Source organism: Xenopus tropicalis, chromosome 7, assembly GCF_000004195.4.
Source record: "Xenopus tropicalis strain Nigerian chromosome 7, UCB_Xtro_10.0, whole genome shotgun sequence".
NCBI classification, from domain to species: domain Eukaryota; kingdom Metazoa; phylum Chordata; class Amphibia; order Anura; family Pipidae; genus Xenopus; species Xenopus tropicalis.
Genome location: NC_030683.2, coordinates 38,342,118 through 38,354,946, shown reverse-complemented (window position 1 = coordinate 38,354,946; position 12,829 = coordinate 38,342,118). Strand labels below are relative to the sequence as shown.

The 12,829-nt window shown below is 40.6% G+C and overlaps 1 protein-coding gene across 3 annotated transcripts in view; it reads left to right on the top strand.

Moving 5' to 3' along the window:
• The window catches only part of ecd (ecdysoneless cell cycle regulator), a 23,306-nt gene extending 10,477 nt beyond the window's left edge, over positions 1 to 12,829 (top strand). For all 3 annotated transcript variants that reach the window (XM_002936853.5, XM_031906258.1, XM_031906259.1), the window contains exons 7-14: positions 2,316 to 2,444; positions 2,650 to 2,775; positions 4,386 to 4,471; positions 8,388 to 8,494; positions 9,903 to 10,086; positions 10,588 to 10,655; positions 11,028 to 11,233; positions 12,357 to 12,829. In XM_002936853.5, coding sequence (XP_002936899.2) covers positions 2,316 to 2,444; positions 2,650 to 2,775; positions 4,386 to 4,471; positions 8,388 to 8,494; positions 9,903 to 10,086; positions 10,588 to 10,655; positions 11,028 to 11,233; positions 12,357 to 12,599 — 1,149 coding nt within the window. In that variant the 3' untranslated portion in view covers positions 12,600 to 12,829. The remainder of the gene's footprint in view (positions 1 to 2,315; positions 2,445 to 2,649; positions 2,776 to 4,385; positions 4,472 to 8,387; positions 8,495 to 9,902; positions 10,087 to 10,587; positions 10,656 to 11,027; positions 11,234 to 12,356) is intronic.

Genomic DNA, 12,829 nt, shown 5'->3' with positions numbered 1-12,829 from the left:
CATAGTAAATTTGTACATTTTAAATATCATACCAAATATCTATGCCACAGCAATATTTAGTTCTATACGCCTTCCATAGACATATCATCATATTGTGAGGATATACCATCTTGTTGTTAAACAAAAACTTAAAATAGAAATATAACCTTATATACATTTAACCAGAATTTCGGTTACCAAATGTAACTAATTGTGGTTATCAACTGGAAACCACTTTGAGACTCCTTGTTGGTTTTGTGGAGTCAGGGGGGTTTAGGAGAGTAGTAAGGATATTTTCTCCAGGGTTTTGCTCTTTTATGCATATTATTGTTATTGTCAATGACAAGGTTTTTGACCTCGTGTATATGTATGTATATATATAGAGGTAAATAATGTCGGCACTCACAGGATTTTCCCTGACGAAAGTTCCAGTAAGGGAACTGAAACGTTGGACTAATAAAACCACACCTGATTGCATCTTCAAACATGATTTATTGCCTGTGAGTATTATTGTGGAAATCCTGTGAGTGCCGACATTATTTACCTCTATTTTATGCTTGCTGCTCTGGCACCCAGGTATCGCATTCTAAGTTTGGTGTGCTCTTCATCCTGCATTTTATGTATATATATATATATATATATATATATATATATATATATATATATATATATATATATATATAATATATATCTCTTGCAGTATTTTATATTTTGTGCCATTCCTTTTGCAGTTTCCTTGGGGAAGTCCCAGGTTTTTCGCGTTCTGGTTGTATATTTCCTTCCCTTGTGGGAGGGATGTCCCATCTTGTCAGTAGTTTTTTGGCCTCTTGGACTGTGGATATGATAGTTGGTGTCCCATTTCGTTGCACTATGAGCTTTACTGGATAGCCCCACCTGTATGGGATGTTATGGTGTCTGAGTATTTTGGTGATCTCTACAAACGCTTTCTGTTTGAGCAATGTGGTAGGAGAGAGGTCTGTGTATAGTTCCAGTGTTTGGTATTCAGTTTCAGTATTGGTATTCAGTATCCAGTTCTCTTTCTTTCTTGCAGAAGAGAGCAGTCTTTCTTTAGTTTTGAAAAATACAAATCTGGCTAAGACATCTCGTGGTGTGTTATCTGGGGCTGTCTTTGGCTTTGGGACCCTATGTATACGGTCTATTGTGAGTTCTAGTTGGTGGAGATCTGGTAGTGTGGCTTTAAGAAGCTCAATAGTGTAGCTTTCTAGGTCTTTAGGAGAGACCGATTCAGGTATTCCCCTGAAACGCAGATTGTTTCTGCGGGACCTGTCTTCTAGGTCTGTGACTTTCTCCCTTAAGTTATCAATTTCAGATTGTGTTTTTTTGTGTGAATCTGCAAGATCATTGTGTGCCTCAGCAAACTCACCCATTTTGTCCTCTAGATGCGCCATTCGGTCGCCGAGATCGCTGATTTCTTTACTTAGGTCAGAGAAGAGCTGTTTTATGTCCCCTTGGATTGTTTGTTTTATGTCGTTTAGCATGTCTCTTATCTGGTTCACCGTAGCCGGTGGAGAGTTTGTAGAGGAGTCGGTCATCGTAGCCCTCGTTTCAGTCTGGGCCGCTTCTGGTGTTCTAAAGATGGCGCCTGAGGTAGTGTGGTCTGACTGAGTTGCGACTGTGTTAAAGAAAGCTGTAACTGCTTTCTGCGGTTTCCGCTGGGTTTTGCGTGGTCCCTTCATGTAGTCAGGCTATTCCTCTGTTTTTGCCTTTGTTTTAGGTGTGATTTTGCTGGGTTATTTTAGGTTTATGGGCCCCTGGTTGACGGAGCTCTGCTCTTAAGCATCCATCTTGGATCGTGGGTAAGCTCCACCCCCGTTTGGTATAGTTTTTCTGTTGACTGGACTGCATCTAGGTAGATTGGTTTGATTCTGATATTTAAATTTCAGCTCTTGTCCTGAGTCCTTGAACTGAGAGCAATTCAAACTTCTGAGTATTCTAGAAAAAGGTGAACATTAAAAACCCTTGTCCTGTATTGCAAACTTCAAAGCCCAAACTTTGAATCATCATATTTGAGTAGGCTTGAATAAGCTATGGCAGCATTTGGCAGTAATAGAGTAGTGACAGATTTTTTCAAGAAAAGGAAGATTACTGACTGAAAAAATTAGTGATATTTTACAACTTTTTCCCAAACCCTTTTCAAACTTTCAGTATGATCTACCTAGGCTTAAAGCACTTAATGTTGCTCTGTGGGTCTGGTATGTCTATTAGTACTGATGAAAATTGTGTGGCACGGTGAAGGGTACAAGCCATGAATCCATTCAAGACAATGCCTTTCTTTATAAAATGCAGTTCAAAGCCTAATTTTTTATTTTACTCAGGTCACCTTTACAAAGTGTCTGTATGCACAGCTAAGCCAACAGAAATTCCATCCTGACAAGAGGAGCGGCTATGCACTTCCTGCACTCTCGGACCCAACATACAAAGCCCATGAGCTTGGGATGAAGTTGGTAACTGACCTCCCCCTTATATTGCTTGTGTGTTTTAGTTGTCTACTATATCCCAGCTTACATAGCTTATGTTTGTGTTTAGTCCAATCCCACACAGCACAAAGAGCTGTTGCTTCAGGCTGTTTAGGAATTCAGAATCAGTATTAAAATTTGTTACAATGAAATATTTGTTGATGCATTTTTATCATGATTTGGTCTCTTTTAGGCTCATGGTTTTGAGATTCTTTGTTCCAAATGCACCCAAACTTCATCTGATGCCACCAGATCACCACTGCAGACCCCACTTTGGACTGGGTTTTTAAATGCCCTGAAGAAAAATGATTATTTTAAGGTACTGACTGAGTTAGCTAATTCTGTTATTAGTAAGTCTAAGCCCACTGTGACCTATCTGTTGCTGAGCCATAACTCTTTTAGGGACCAGTACCTCTTGTATAAGTTATTGGCTGTGTTTTGTATGTAATCTGTATGTTCAGTGTATATACCCCTCGGTTTAATCTACTTGGTGAGCATTACAACACAGATATTTAAAGAAAAAAATAAAAAAAAGAAAGTTCATGTTCATCTTTTTTGAGGTTAGTCTGATTACATATATATTTTGTGCAGTGGCAGGGGGCCCATAAATTAGATCTTTGCCATGAGCCTTTTGGCTCCTTAAATTGGCCCTAGTGCAGGGGTATAGTTAAGCATTTTGATGCCCTTGAGATAGAAATAACAGGCGGGCAAACGCTTCATCTGCCATTTTCCTAATGTTTAGTTAGTAAGAGCCGCCATTAAGTCTTTTGACTATTGAGCCCCTTGAAAAAAAGCCTGGTCTGGTATAGAAACAGATGTGATGTAAGGTGCCCAAGGACCACAAATATTTATAACCACAAGAAGATGCATTTGTATGCAGCTTACATCCAAAAGTCATCTTGACTAACCCTCTCCTGGCACTAAGGCAGTATTACATTTGTTATAATGTTATCGGAGCCTTCTACTCCTATTGGTAAATGATTAACCTTATCGTTAATGGGCCAAACTAGAATTATTTTAATAGACAGATGCATGAACACAGTAGTGATTCATGACAATGGTTCAGTGGTACACAAGTGACTTCTAGCATTTTGCTTTGTGATTTCCAGCTCAGCAGGCTGGTAGCAAAGTGCTCAGAATTGCCCTTCTAATACCCTGCCCTAGTGCTAGAGTATTTATTTGGGCCTGGCCGGGTGGCAGGGATGTGGGAAGCAAGTGCATGCTAGGCATCTGCAGATGGAGTCAGGTCTTGTGCTAGCTGCTTAGAAAAATCTGATTCATATCTGAGGGGAGTCCTGTGTTTAGGGCAGTGGTTCGTTAGCAACATGTTCCTCACCTTGGATGTTGCTTCCAGTGGCCTCAATACAAGTGCTTATTTTTTCATTCCTAGCCTGGAGTCAAAATTTGGTTGCATAAAATCCAGATGAACTTCTAAACACAGCCTCCTGTAGGCTGCCAGTCCACACAGGGGCTACCAAATAGCCAATCTCAGCCCTTACTTGGCATCCCCAAGAACTATTGTCATGCTGGTGTTGCTCCCCAACTCTTTTTACATTTGAATGTGGCTCACAAGTAAAAAGGGTTGAGGACCCCTGGTTTAGGGGGTGAGAATGGTGTTAATGTATTTTCATTTTGGGATCCCTACATGCCACATACTTAGGTAAACAATTCACAATGGACTTTAAACTGTTCAGTAGACTCCTTGCATTGATTTTTCAGATGTTTGATTTTGGTACATAAAAATTTGCAGAGAAGCTCGTCTTTGTCTGTATGAATTTTGTGATCATAGCCTCAATTTGCCCTTGCCTAATGGTTAAAATTTAGTGGTGAAGCACAACTTTCCTTTTTTTTCCTTTTTATATGCCACATCAAAAATAAAATTCTCTCTTTTAGTATGATGGTATTGGTACAGGTGTTTCTTTATTTTAGGGGGAGATGGAGGGATCTGCACAGTATTCTGAACTCCTAAAGCATGCTGAGATTTACTTCATGCAATCAGTAATCCGACCTGAAAGGTACATAAAGTAACTTTCTATTAGAACTTTGACTTTCATATATAACGTAATGCAATGTATGGAGAAGGTAAGGGCAGAGGAGTAAGCTGGGTGTCTACTCTAGCTCTGTTTAAATTCACAAATAAAAAAAAAATGGTGACATTTGCTATGGCAACACTAATGGTAAAGAGGGATTTTGCATAAGTAGGTGGTAACCAACCAAGAAAGCTAATTTGTGCATGTGTGTACATGTATTTTTCAGCATACAGGCAAAGCACCCATTTGCGCTGTTCATTTGTTTGTCACAAGCATCACCTTCTATAGGCAGATATGTTATTAAATAACACAGAGAACCGCTAAAGCCTAGCTATCTGTCAGGTGTAATGCCAGCCTTTCCTTTACTCCATTATCTCTCCTATTTTGCTGCAACCCTGGCAATTACACAAAGAATCTCACTGTGTAGGCTGCATTAATAAAGTTTTTAACAGAAACTTGTATACTAAATGTTACTGTTATACCCTGAACCTTCTTACATAAACATCCTGTAGATGATTCCCTTTTCTCTGTAATAATAAAACAGTACCTGTACTTGATCCCAACTAAGATATAATTACCCCTTATTGGGGGCACAACAGCCCTATTGAGTTTATTTAATGGTTAAATGATTCCCTTTTCTGTGTAATAATAAAACAGTACCTGTACTTGATCCCAACTAAGATATAATTACCCCTTATTGGGGGCACAACAGCCCTATTGGGTTTATTTAATGGTTAAATGATTCCCTTTTCTCTGTAATAATAAAACAGTACCTGTACTTGATCCCAACTAAGATATAATTAATCCTTACTGGATGTAAAATAATCCTATTGGGTTTAATTAATGTTTTTTCATTTCTTAGTAGACTTAAGGTATGAAGATCCAAATTACAGAAAGACCCCTTATCCAGAATACCATTGGTCCCGAGCATTCTGGATAACGGGTCCCATACCTCTATACATTTTTGTTAAACGTTACATTTTTCGTTTTAGCAGCAGTGTCCCCTCTTTAATCCCTTCACTGACACTCGCCCCAGCTTATCTGTGCCCCCCCCATACCAGAACTACAGAGCTGCCTGACAGCATTGCCCCCCCCCTAACTTTAGCTGTGCCCCTTCTGTTCCCAGCAGCTCCTTGGGGATCAGCAAGCAGCACATACACACTGGCACCCAAACTGGTATATTGGGGTACTGGGAATTCAAATCAGGGGCCGTGACTGATAATGAATGAAGCACCGGTACCTTATTCCCAGCCTGGGGCCCACACTCACTGTTCCTCTTCCCCTCAGATTAAGTCCCGGTACAGCTGCGCAGTGATTGGATGGGCTGCAGGGTTAATGCTTCCAGTCTATCCAATCAGTTTTCAGCTGTACCGGGACTTAAATACTGAGAGCTGATTCGACTTCATGTTCCCTCAGTTTATCATTTTAGCCCTCAGGATTGGAAATACAGTAATTAGTGCAGAGTTTGCTCCCACACAAACCAACCAGCTTCCAGTCACAAACAGTAAACAAACAAGCTCTCCCACCTTGTAAAACTCGACACCCCATAAAATATCAAGGGGAATTAAGGGGGACAAAAGTGGATGGAGAGGCTCAGGGGGTGAAGGGACCCGCGGGTAGGGCTGGTATTTTACAGTAAAACATGTTGCTTGATGCCAATGTTATTAATAGGGAAAAACATAAACATATAGTAAGGCCCTACCTGGGGGTTAACAGTTTCTATGGATGTGAATCCTCTACAAGTGCTATTCCCCTAGTTGCTGGGCAGAAGCCCCTGTATCTCAGTCACTCTATGGGCAACTTTAGCCCCCAAACAAAAAATTCACCCTCCACCCATGCACAGCAGACTGGGGCAGGGCAGCTGGGTACAGGGTACAGGCACCAAGGGGTTAAAGAAGTTTATGGCCAAAGTCCGGGCACTGTGTTGGGCAGGCAACTTCCAGTAACAGGGAATAGGGGGGGCTGTAAGGTGCCACAGATTTATTGGGCTGGGGGGCTGTTTGTGCCTCTGGGTACTGGGAATGCCATTGTCCCTGCGCTGTAGCTCAGCTCACCTATCAATTGGCTTCTTATTGCCAGTGATAAGAAAGGGATTTTTCCTGTGACAGTTGCTTCCAGCTGCCATAGACACTGTGACAGGGACAATTTAATAGCGGCATCATAAATCATGAGCTGCCGTTGAAAATGCAAAAAAAAAAAATGAGGATTTGTGGGGAAATGTAAATGTAGCCAGTAATTAAAAGGACAGCAATGTTTTGCCATTTCTAGACACCATCATTGCTGGGACATTATGAGGTTAAGTGACTCTGTCCAGGGTCACAAGGTAAGGGGCCCAGTGGGGCCGGTGGTGCCTTACAATTGCTGGGTATGAGTCAGATTTCCCCGTCCCAGGGGCCCTGCTTAATTTGCAAGGCTCCCAGGCGGGAATCAAACTCAAGGCCCATACAATCGCGGGGTATGAGTCAGATTCCCCCGTCCCAGGGGCCCTGCTTAATTTGCAGGCCTCCCAGGCGGGAATCGAATTCAGGGCCCATCGGTGTAAAGCAGCCACCCTACCGCTAGACTATCCTTCCTCCTCCCACTTGTAGGATGTTTTTTCGTTCTCTTGTCTGCTGCATATTGGCGGTTGGTGTATCCTAACCGACTGACTGAAACACTCAGGGTTACAGCCTGCTGCTTGCCCCAAGCCCTATATAACAAGGGGGGGCTGTTATAGTAGGGGGAATGAATCCTCCATTTATCAACATTCTCTGGGGGGGGAGTCACAGAGGGGAGAGAGGCCTTCTTTACAGTAAAAGTGGTGGGAAAAGTGGGAGAAAACACTTTCTCACAGAAATCTGCCTAAATTCCAACTCAACCGCCACTTTCCCATTTTTGGGAAAAGAAAGACTGTCTTTTAAAGGGCATTTTCCCGCCATTTTTAAAATGGAGTGAAGCTCAGTGTAACTGTCAGATCAATTGTAAACTCTGCTGTTTTGCTTGGTTTAACCCAGTCTCCACCTAACACCTCTGGGGGGGGGGCCCATTGGGGGATTATTAACAGATTAACAGGGATTAGCAGCCTCATTGTTAGGGGGCAAGTCTCTGTCTAACCGTAGAACAATAAGGGCAAAAAGCCTCATTAACATGTTATAAACACATAAATCACTGATTAAAAAAAAGTTTATATCTTATATATAAAAAGTTATTACTCACAGTTTTTTCCTCACATTTGCATTGTTATTGCAGTTTTATCTTAATGAATGAGGCAATAATAACATTTTCAGTGAATATATTGTACAGGTATGGGATCCCGAATTTTTAAAGTTGATTTAATTTTTCTTTGTAATAAGAAAACAATACCTGTACTTGATCCCAACTAAGATATAATTACCCCTTATTGGGGGCAGAGCAGCCCTATTGGGTTGATTTAATGGTTAAATCAGGGGTAGGGAACCTATGGCTCGGGAGCCAAATGTGGCTCTTTTGATGGCTGCATCTGGCTCGCTGCCAAATCTTTAATAAAAAAAAAAATAACGGGGGGCGTGTCCTGCGCTCGGCAGATCCGGCATCCTTGGCACCCACCCTACCTTGCCCCTGCGCTCGGTGCCGTAGAACACGTCTTCTATCCGCCGAACGCAGGCCACGCCCTCCTCTGCATCGCATCCGCATCTGGCATCCTTGGGACCCACCCTACCTTGCTCCGAAGCATCCGCGGCCAAACATATTGTTTGGCTCTCACGGAATTAATTTTAAAATATGTGGTGTTTATGGCTCTCTCAGCCAAAAAGGTTCCTGACCCCTGCTATAGAGTGTTAAAAATGTTAGCCTTAAAATGTTGCAGAAAAAACATTTATAGTATAATATGTCTCCTACTGGAATTTCATTTTTAATTCTTTACATTTCAACTGCAATTTGTTAGTTCCAAAGCACTGTCTCCTGGAGAAGAGGTTATCCATTTGCTAAACACACTGCCTGTTGATATGGAGGCCTTGAATAATGAAGAGGCTAACCTGCCCCCAGATGAAGGTAAATGGTAATGTCTTTGTAGCAGCTTTAGGAAAGCTTAACAACAGCTGGGGTTTCCAGGTTGAACATCGGTCACCTAGATGCAAAGCAACAGGGGAGGCAAGCTTGTCAGTGTGACTGTTAATCTTGCATAATTTAGATTTATTGCTGGAATATAATAGAGTTGGCTTGCTGTGTAGAATATGCATAAAGTGCATTACAGGACATGTACAGATGAGGATGGTGAGGGTTAACATTATCAAAGCCTCAGCCCTCATATAGTAAAGCAGATGACTGCAACATTGCATATTATGCCTAAATGCTGTTTAGCCCCATAGCTTGTGTATTTTCTACTCGGCCAGTTTTAAAGGGGTGATATGGCATAACCCCATTAATTTGACAATTGGCAGTGCCTTGTAAGAAATCTTAGTTTTACATTTTATATATATATATATATATATATTTTATTAACTCTTGCAGTCTGCTCAGCCTGCTATATTTACTTTTTAGATAGGCTATAGAAAATGGTCACAATTAGTTTTTCTGAGCACAACATGAGGTAGTTATCCAATACCTGTTTCTGAAGACCCTCTCTTTCAGTTGGGTCTCGTCAAAAACATTTGTTGTTGATGTAGAACTGCTGTCGACTGACTTACTGTATATACTCAAGTATAAGCCTAGTTTTTCAGCACCCAAAATGTGCTGAAAAAAATCACCCTCGGCTTATACTCGAGTTGGGTGCCATGGGTCCCTCTAGACTAGCACCCTCTCTCCTTTGTGTGCAAATTAGGCCACCTGCAACCAGACCCTCCAGTGCCCTGGCCTAGGCTCCCACTAGCAATACTTATTTCCCCTTACATCCCTCCGGGACTGGGTCTGCTGCCAGTTTGCCAATGTGCAATGAGCGTGGGGTAGTACTCACATTGTTTTTGTTGACCCTCTTCTCCGCTTACAGAGCTAGTTTACTGTTTGTGAAATAAATATTGAAAAACATATACCCCACTGATGCCTCAATTAATGTAATTTTATTGGTATTTATTTTGATTATTAAAACTTAGCAGTAGCGGCTACATTTCCCACCCTAGGCTTATACTCAAGTCAATAAGTTTTTCCAGTTTTCTTAGGTAAAATTAGGTACCTCAGCTTATATTCGGATCAGCTTATACTCGAGTATATACGGTATATATATAAGAATGTGCTAAATGTTTAGCTTTCATATAAAAGGTTCTATAGAATTTATAGATTCTACAAACATGACCGACTAGTTGGGAAGAGTTTTTTGTGGCTAAATGTTGCACTTGCTGCTTGGTTGTAGGGCATGCATCCAGTTACACAGCTCTCTTTACACAACAACAGTATTAATTGGACATGGTAACCTGTCACCTTTTATGATTGTTCTCAGTGAGCTGACATATTGATGCCCTTTCAGATGACAGCTGGCTAGACCTGTCCCCGGAAAGGCTGGAACAAATATTACAGGATGCAGCAAGTCCCAAGGAATATGTTCCAACAGCCACTGAAAATGAGCAGAAATATAATTTATCTGAAGTGACAGAGAGCATGAAGGCATTTATATCCAAGGTCTCATCACATGAGGGAGCTGAAGTGCCCCGGTAGGTCTGTCCACAGTGTACATATGCTTCAGATAGGTTGTATAGTGTTCATGGACAATCTTGAATCCATTTGTTCAGGCAGAGCATGTAACTGAAACTAAAATAGTGAAAAGACACATTGTCTGGGGAAATGGGTTACTTACCTGAAAGGCAATTTTCATATACAGCATGGATGCTTTTGTCATGCTCAGATTTGAGATGCATTATTATTTTCTATTAACATGTATTTATAAAGCACCAACATATTACCCAGCGCTGTACATTAAATGGGTTTATACATTGAACATACAGAAATACAAACAAAGCAACCAATGGGTGTTGGAATATGCTCTTGGCCATCCCGGTCCACTTGCGAGAACAAGCAAGAAGAACTTGCCACAAAGAAGGTGGAGGAGATTAATATAAAAAAAATAAAATAAAAAATAAATAAATATATATATATATATATATACACACACACTCTCTGTCCTATAATGATCTTTTATATTCTCATATATCAAGGGTTCCTTGTGAAGCTCCAATTTCTTTTGATGTGGAATCTTTCACCAGTGCCTTAGAAAAAATACTCGGTGAGTTTTCTCCAATGCAATTAGCAAATAGCAATTCTGTTTGCGCAAAATAGAAAACATAAGCATAAATGTGGACTATTTTATTGTACTGTCCTAAAATAATACGAACGGTATTAAAAATTCTATATATAGATGGAGCAAACATTGTTTTTGCATGACACTATAGCACAGCATTCTTTTAAATATATAAGGGTGTAGTAATTAACTTTTTTCAAATGGTGTGACATGGTGAGCCATATGAGACAAATTGTCTAGATAAAGACTTCTCCATCGGTATTTAAGATACTGCTCTGTTAGAAATGAGCTGCACATTTTATGTTTATCTTTTTTGCCTGCTTTTTTTTTTCCTGTAACATGTTGAATACCTAACAGGCCCAGGCCCGGAGGAACTGGATTCAGATGATCTGGAAACTGAGGAGGAATTTGAGTTGTTAGACAGTGATGAGGACGCAGCTGAAGAACAGGGCAGACCTTGCAAAGATGACCCATTAAGAAGTCTGCACTCGTACATGGAAATTATGGACAGGGAGTTGGCACAAACAAACATTGGGAAAAGCTTCACTACTAAGACAAAAATGGTAAGACTGAAATTAAATGTGCTAAGGTTATTAATCATACATTGCTGCTGTCGGTTTTTTGTATAAACATTATCATGCCCAGGTGACTAAAGCAGACATTCAGTTGGTCAGAGTTTATTCAGCCTTGTATATGGTTTATTCAGGGACTTTTACCTGCCACCTACCCTGAAGTAAGCATGTCAGTGAATGCTGGGAGCCGAACTTTAATTATAACTAAAAGGCCACAAGTTGTGCAACACTAAAAAAACAAAAAACAAAACTGTTATTGCATTATGATACCAGCAATCCCACAGTTGCAGTATCTTTGATATACACAGTGCTAATACATGTGCTGCATTACAGGAAACATCAAGGCCATTACAGGTGCTGCTGCACTGTCTAGAAGCACAATTATAGTACATTATTGAGCTTTTCCACCCACAAGAATTGTTCAATACGACTCCATTTCTAATGCCCCATTTTGGTCTCCAGACTGTAAATCAGGTACTTGCTAGATGTGCAGCTGACAAACTCGTGAAACTGCCCAGGGCTCCCTATGATTTTTGCATTTTTTTTCACGCATGTACTTACATGCATTTTTTTTCTACATGACAGGAAGTGCTGTGTCCTGCTGGGGTTAAAAGTGGAATTGTAGGGTAAAGAACATAGGCAATTATTATTATATACCTTCTAGAAAGTGCTGCCAGTGTAAACGGATTCCTGTATCTTCCCCTTGCACAGAAATGCCCTCTGTGGCTGTGTGCCTAGATCATGTGCTACTTGGTCTGCCAATAGTTATGAGATATTAGACCCACAGCCTTCCTGCTCTTATTGTCTGAGTGTGTTAAAATGCCATGTGTGCTATATACCTTAATCAGTAGCCACCGGTGTTTATCCACTATTACTTAATCCGGCTTCTTATCGAAACATCCTATATAAAGAAGGTATTATGATATGGATGTTGACAGGAAGAATTATGTAGGACTCTTAATGCCTGACTTAGCAGCTAATTACATCTTCAAAATATGAATTTACTTTGTTGCACTCAGCAAGGGAAATCCGAATAATACACCCTGCCATACATAAATGCACACAGATGGCATAAGAATTGACCTTAATGTCATTTCCATTTTTTACTCTGTAGAGTGCTACTACCCACGCTGGGGCCCAGAAAGCAGAAGACAGCAGCTCAGAAGATGATAATACTGCAGATGATGTTAGGCTGAGCCAAGTGGATGTGGATTTAAACCTGGTGACCAACCTCCTCCAGTCTTACAGTTCCCAAGCTGGACTGGCTGGCCCTGCCTCCAATATATTGCAGAGTATGGGGATTCACTTGCCTGACAACACTGACCATGATCCATCCAGTGAGGATTCTTTAAACTAATGAGGAACTTATTTAAGTAAAACTACGTCGGGGGGCACAGTGGTGAACACATTACTAACATCCATGTTACCATTGCTACTGAAAGGATTTTCATTAGTGTAACCCTCACTGATTTCATGTTTATGTATAAAAAAAACATTTCACCTACTGTACATAATTCTTTTTTAGCCAAGCTATTTATGGTATTGTATTGAGATATTTTTTTCAGAGATAAAAATACTTGCAACATG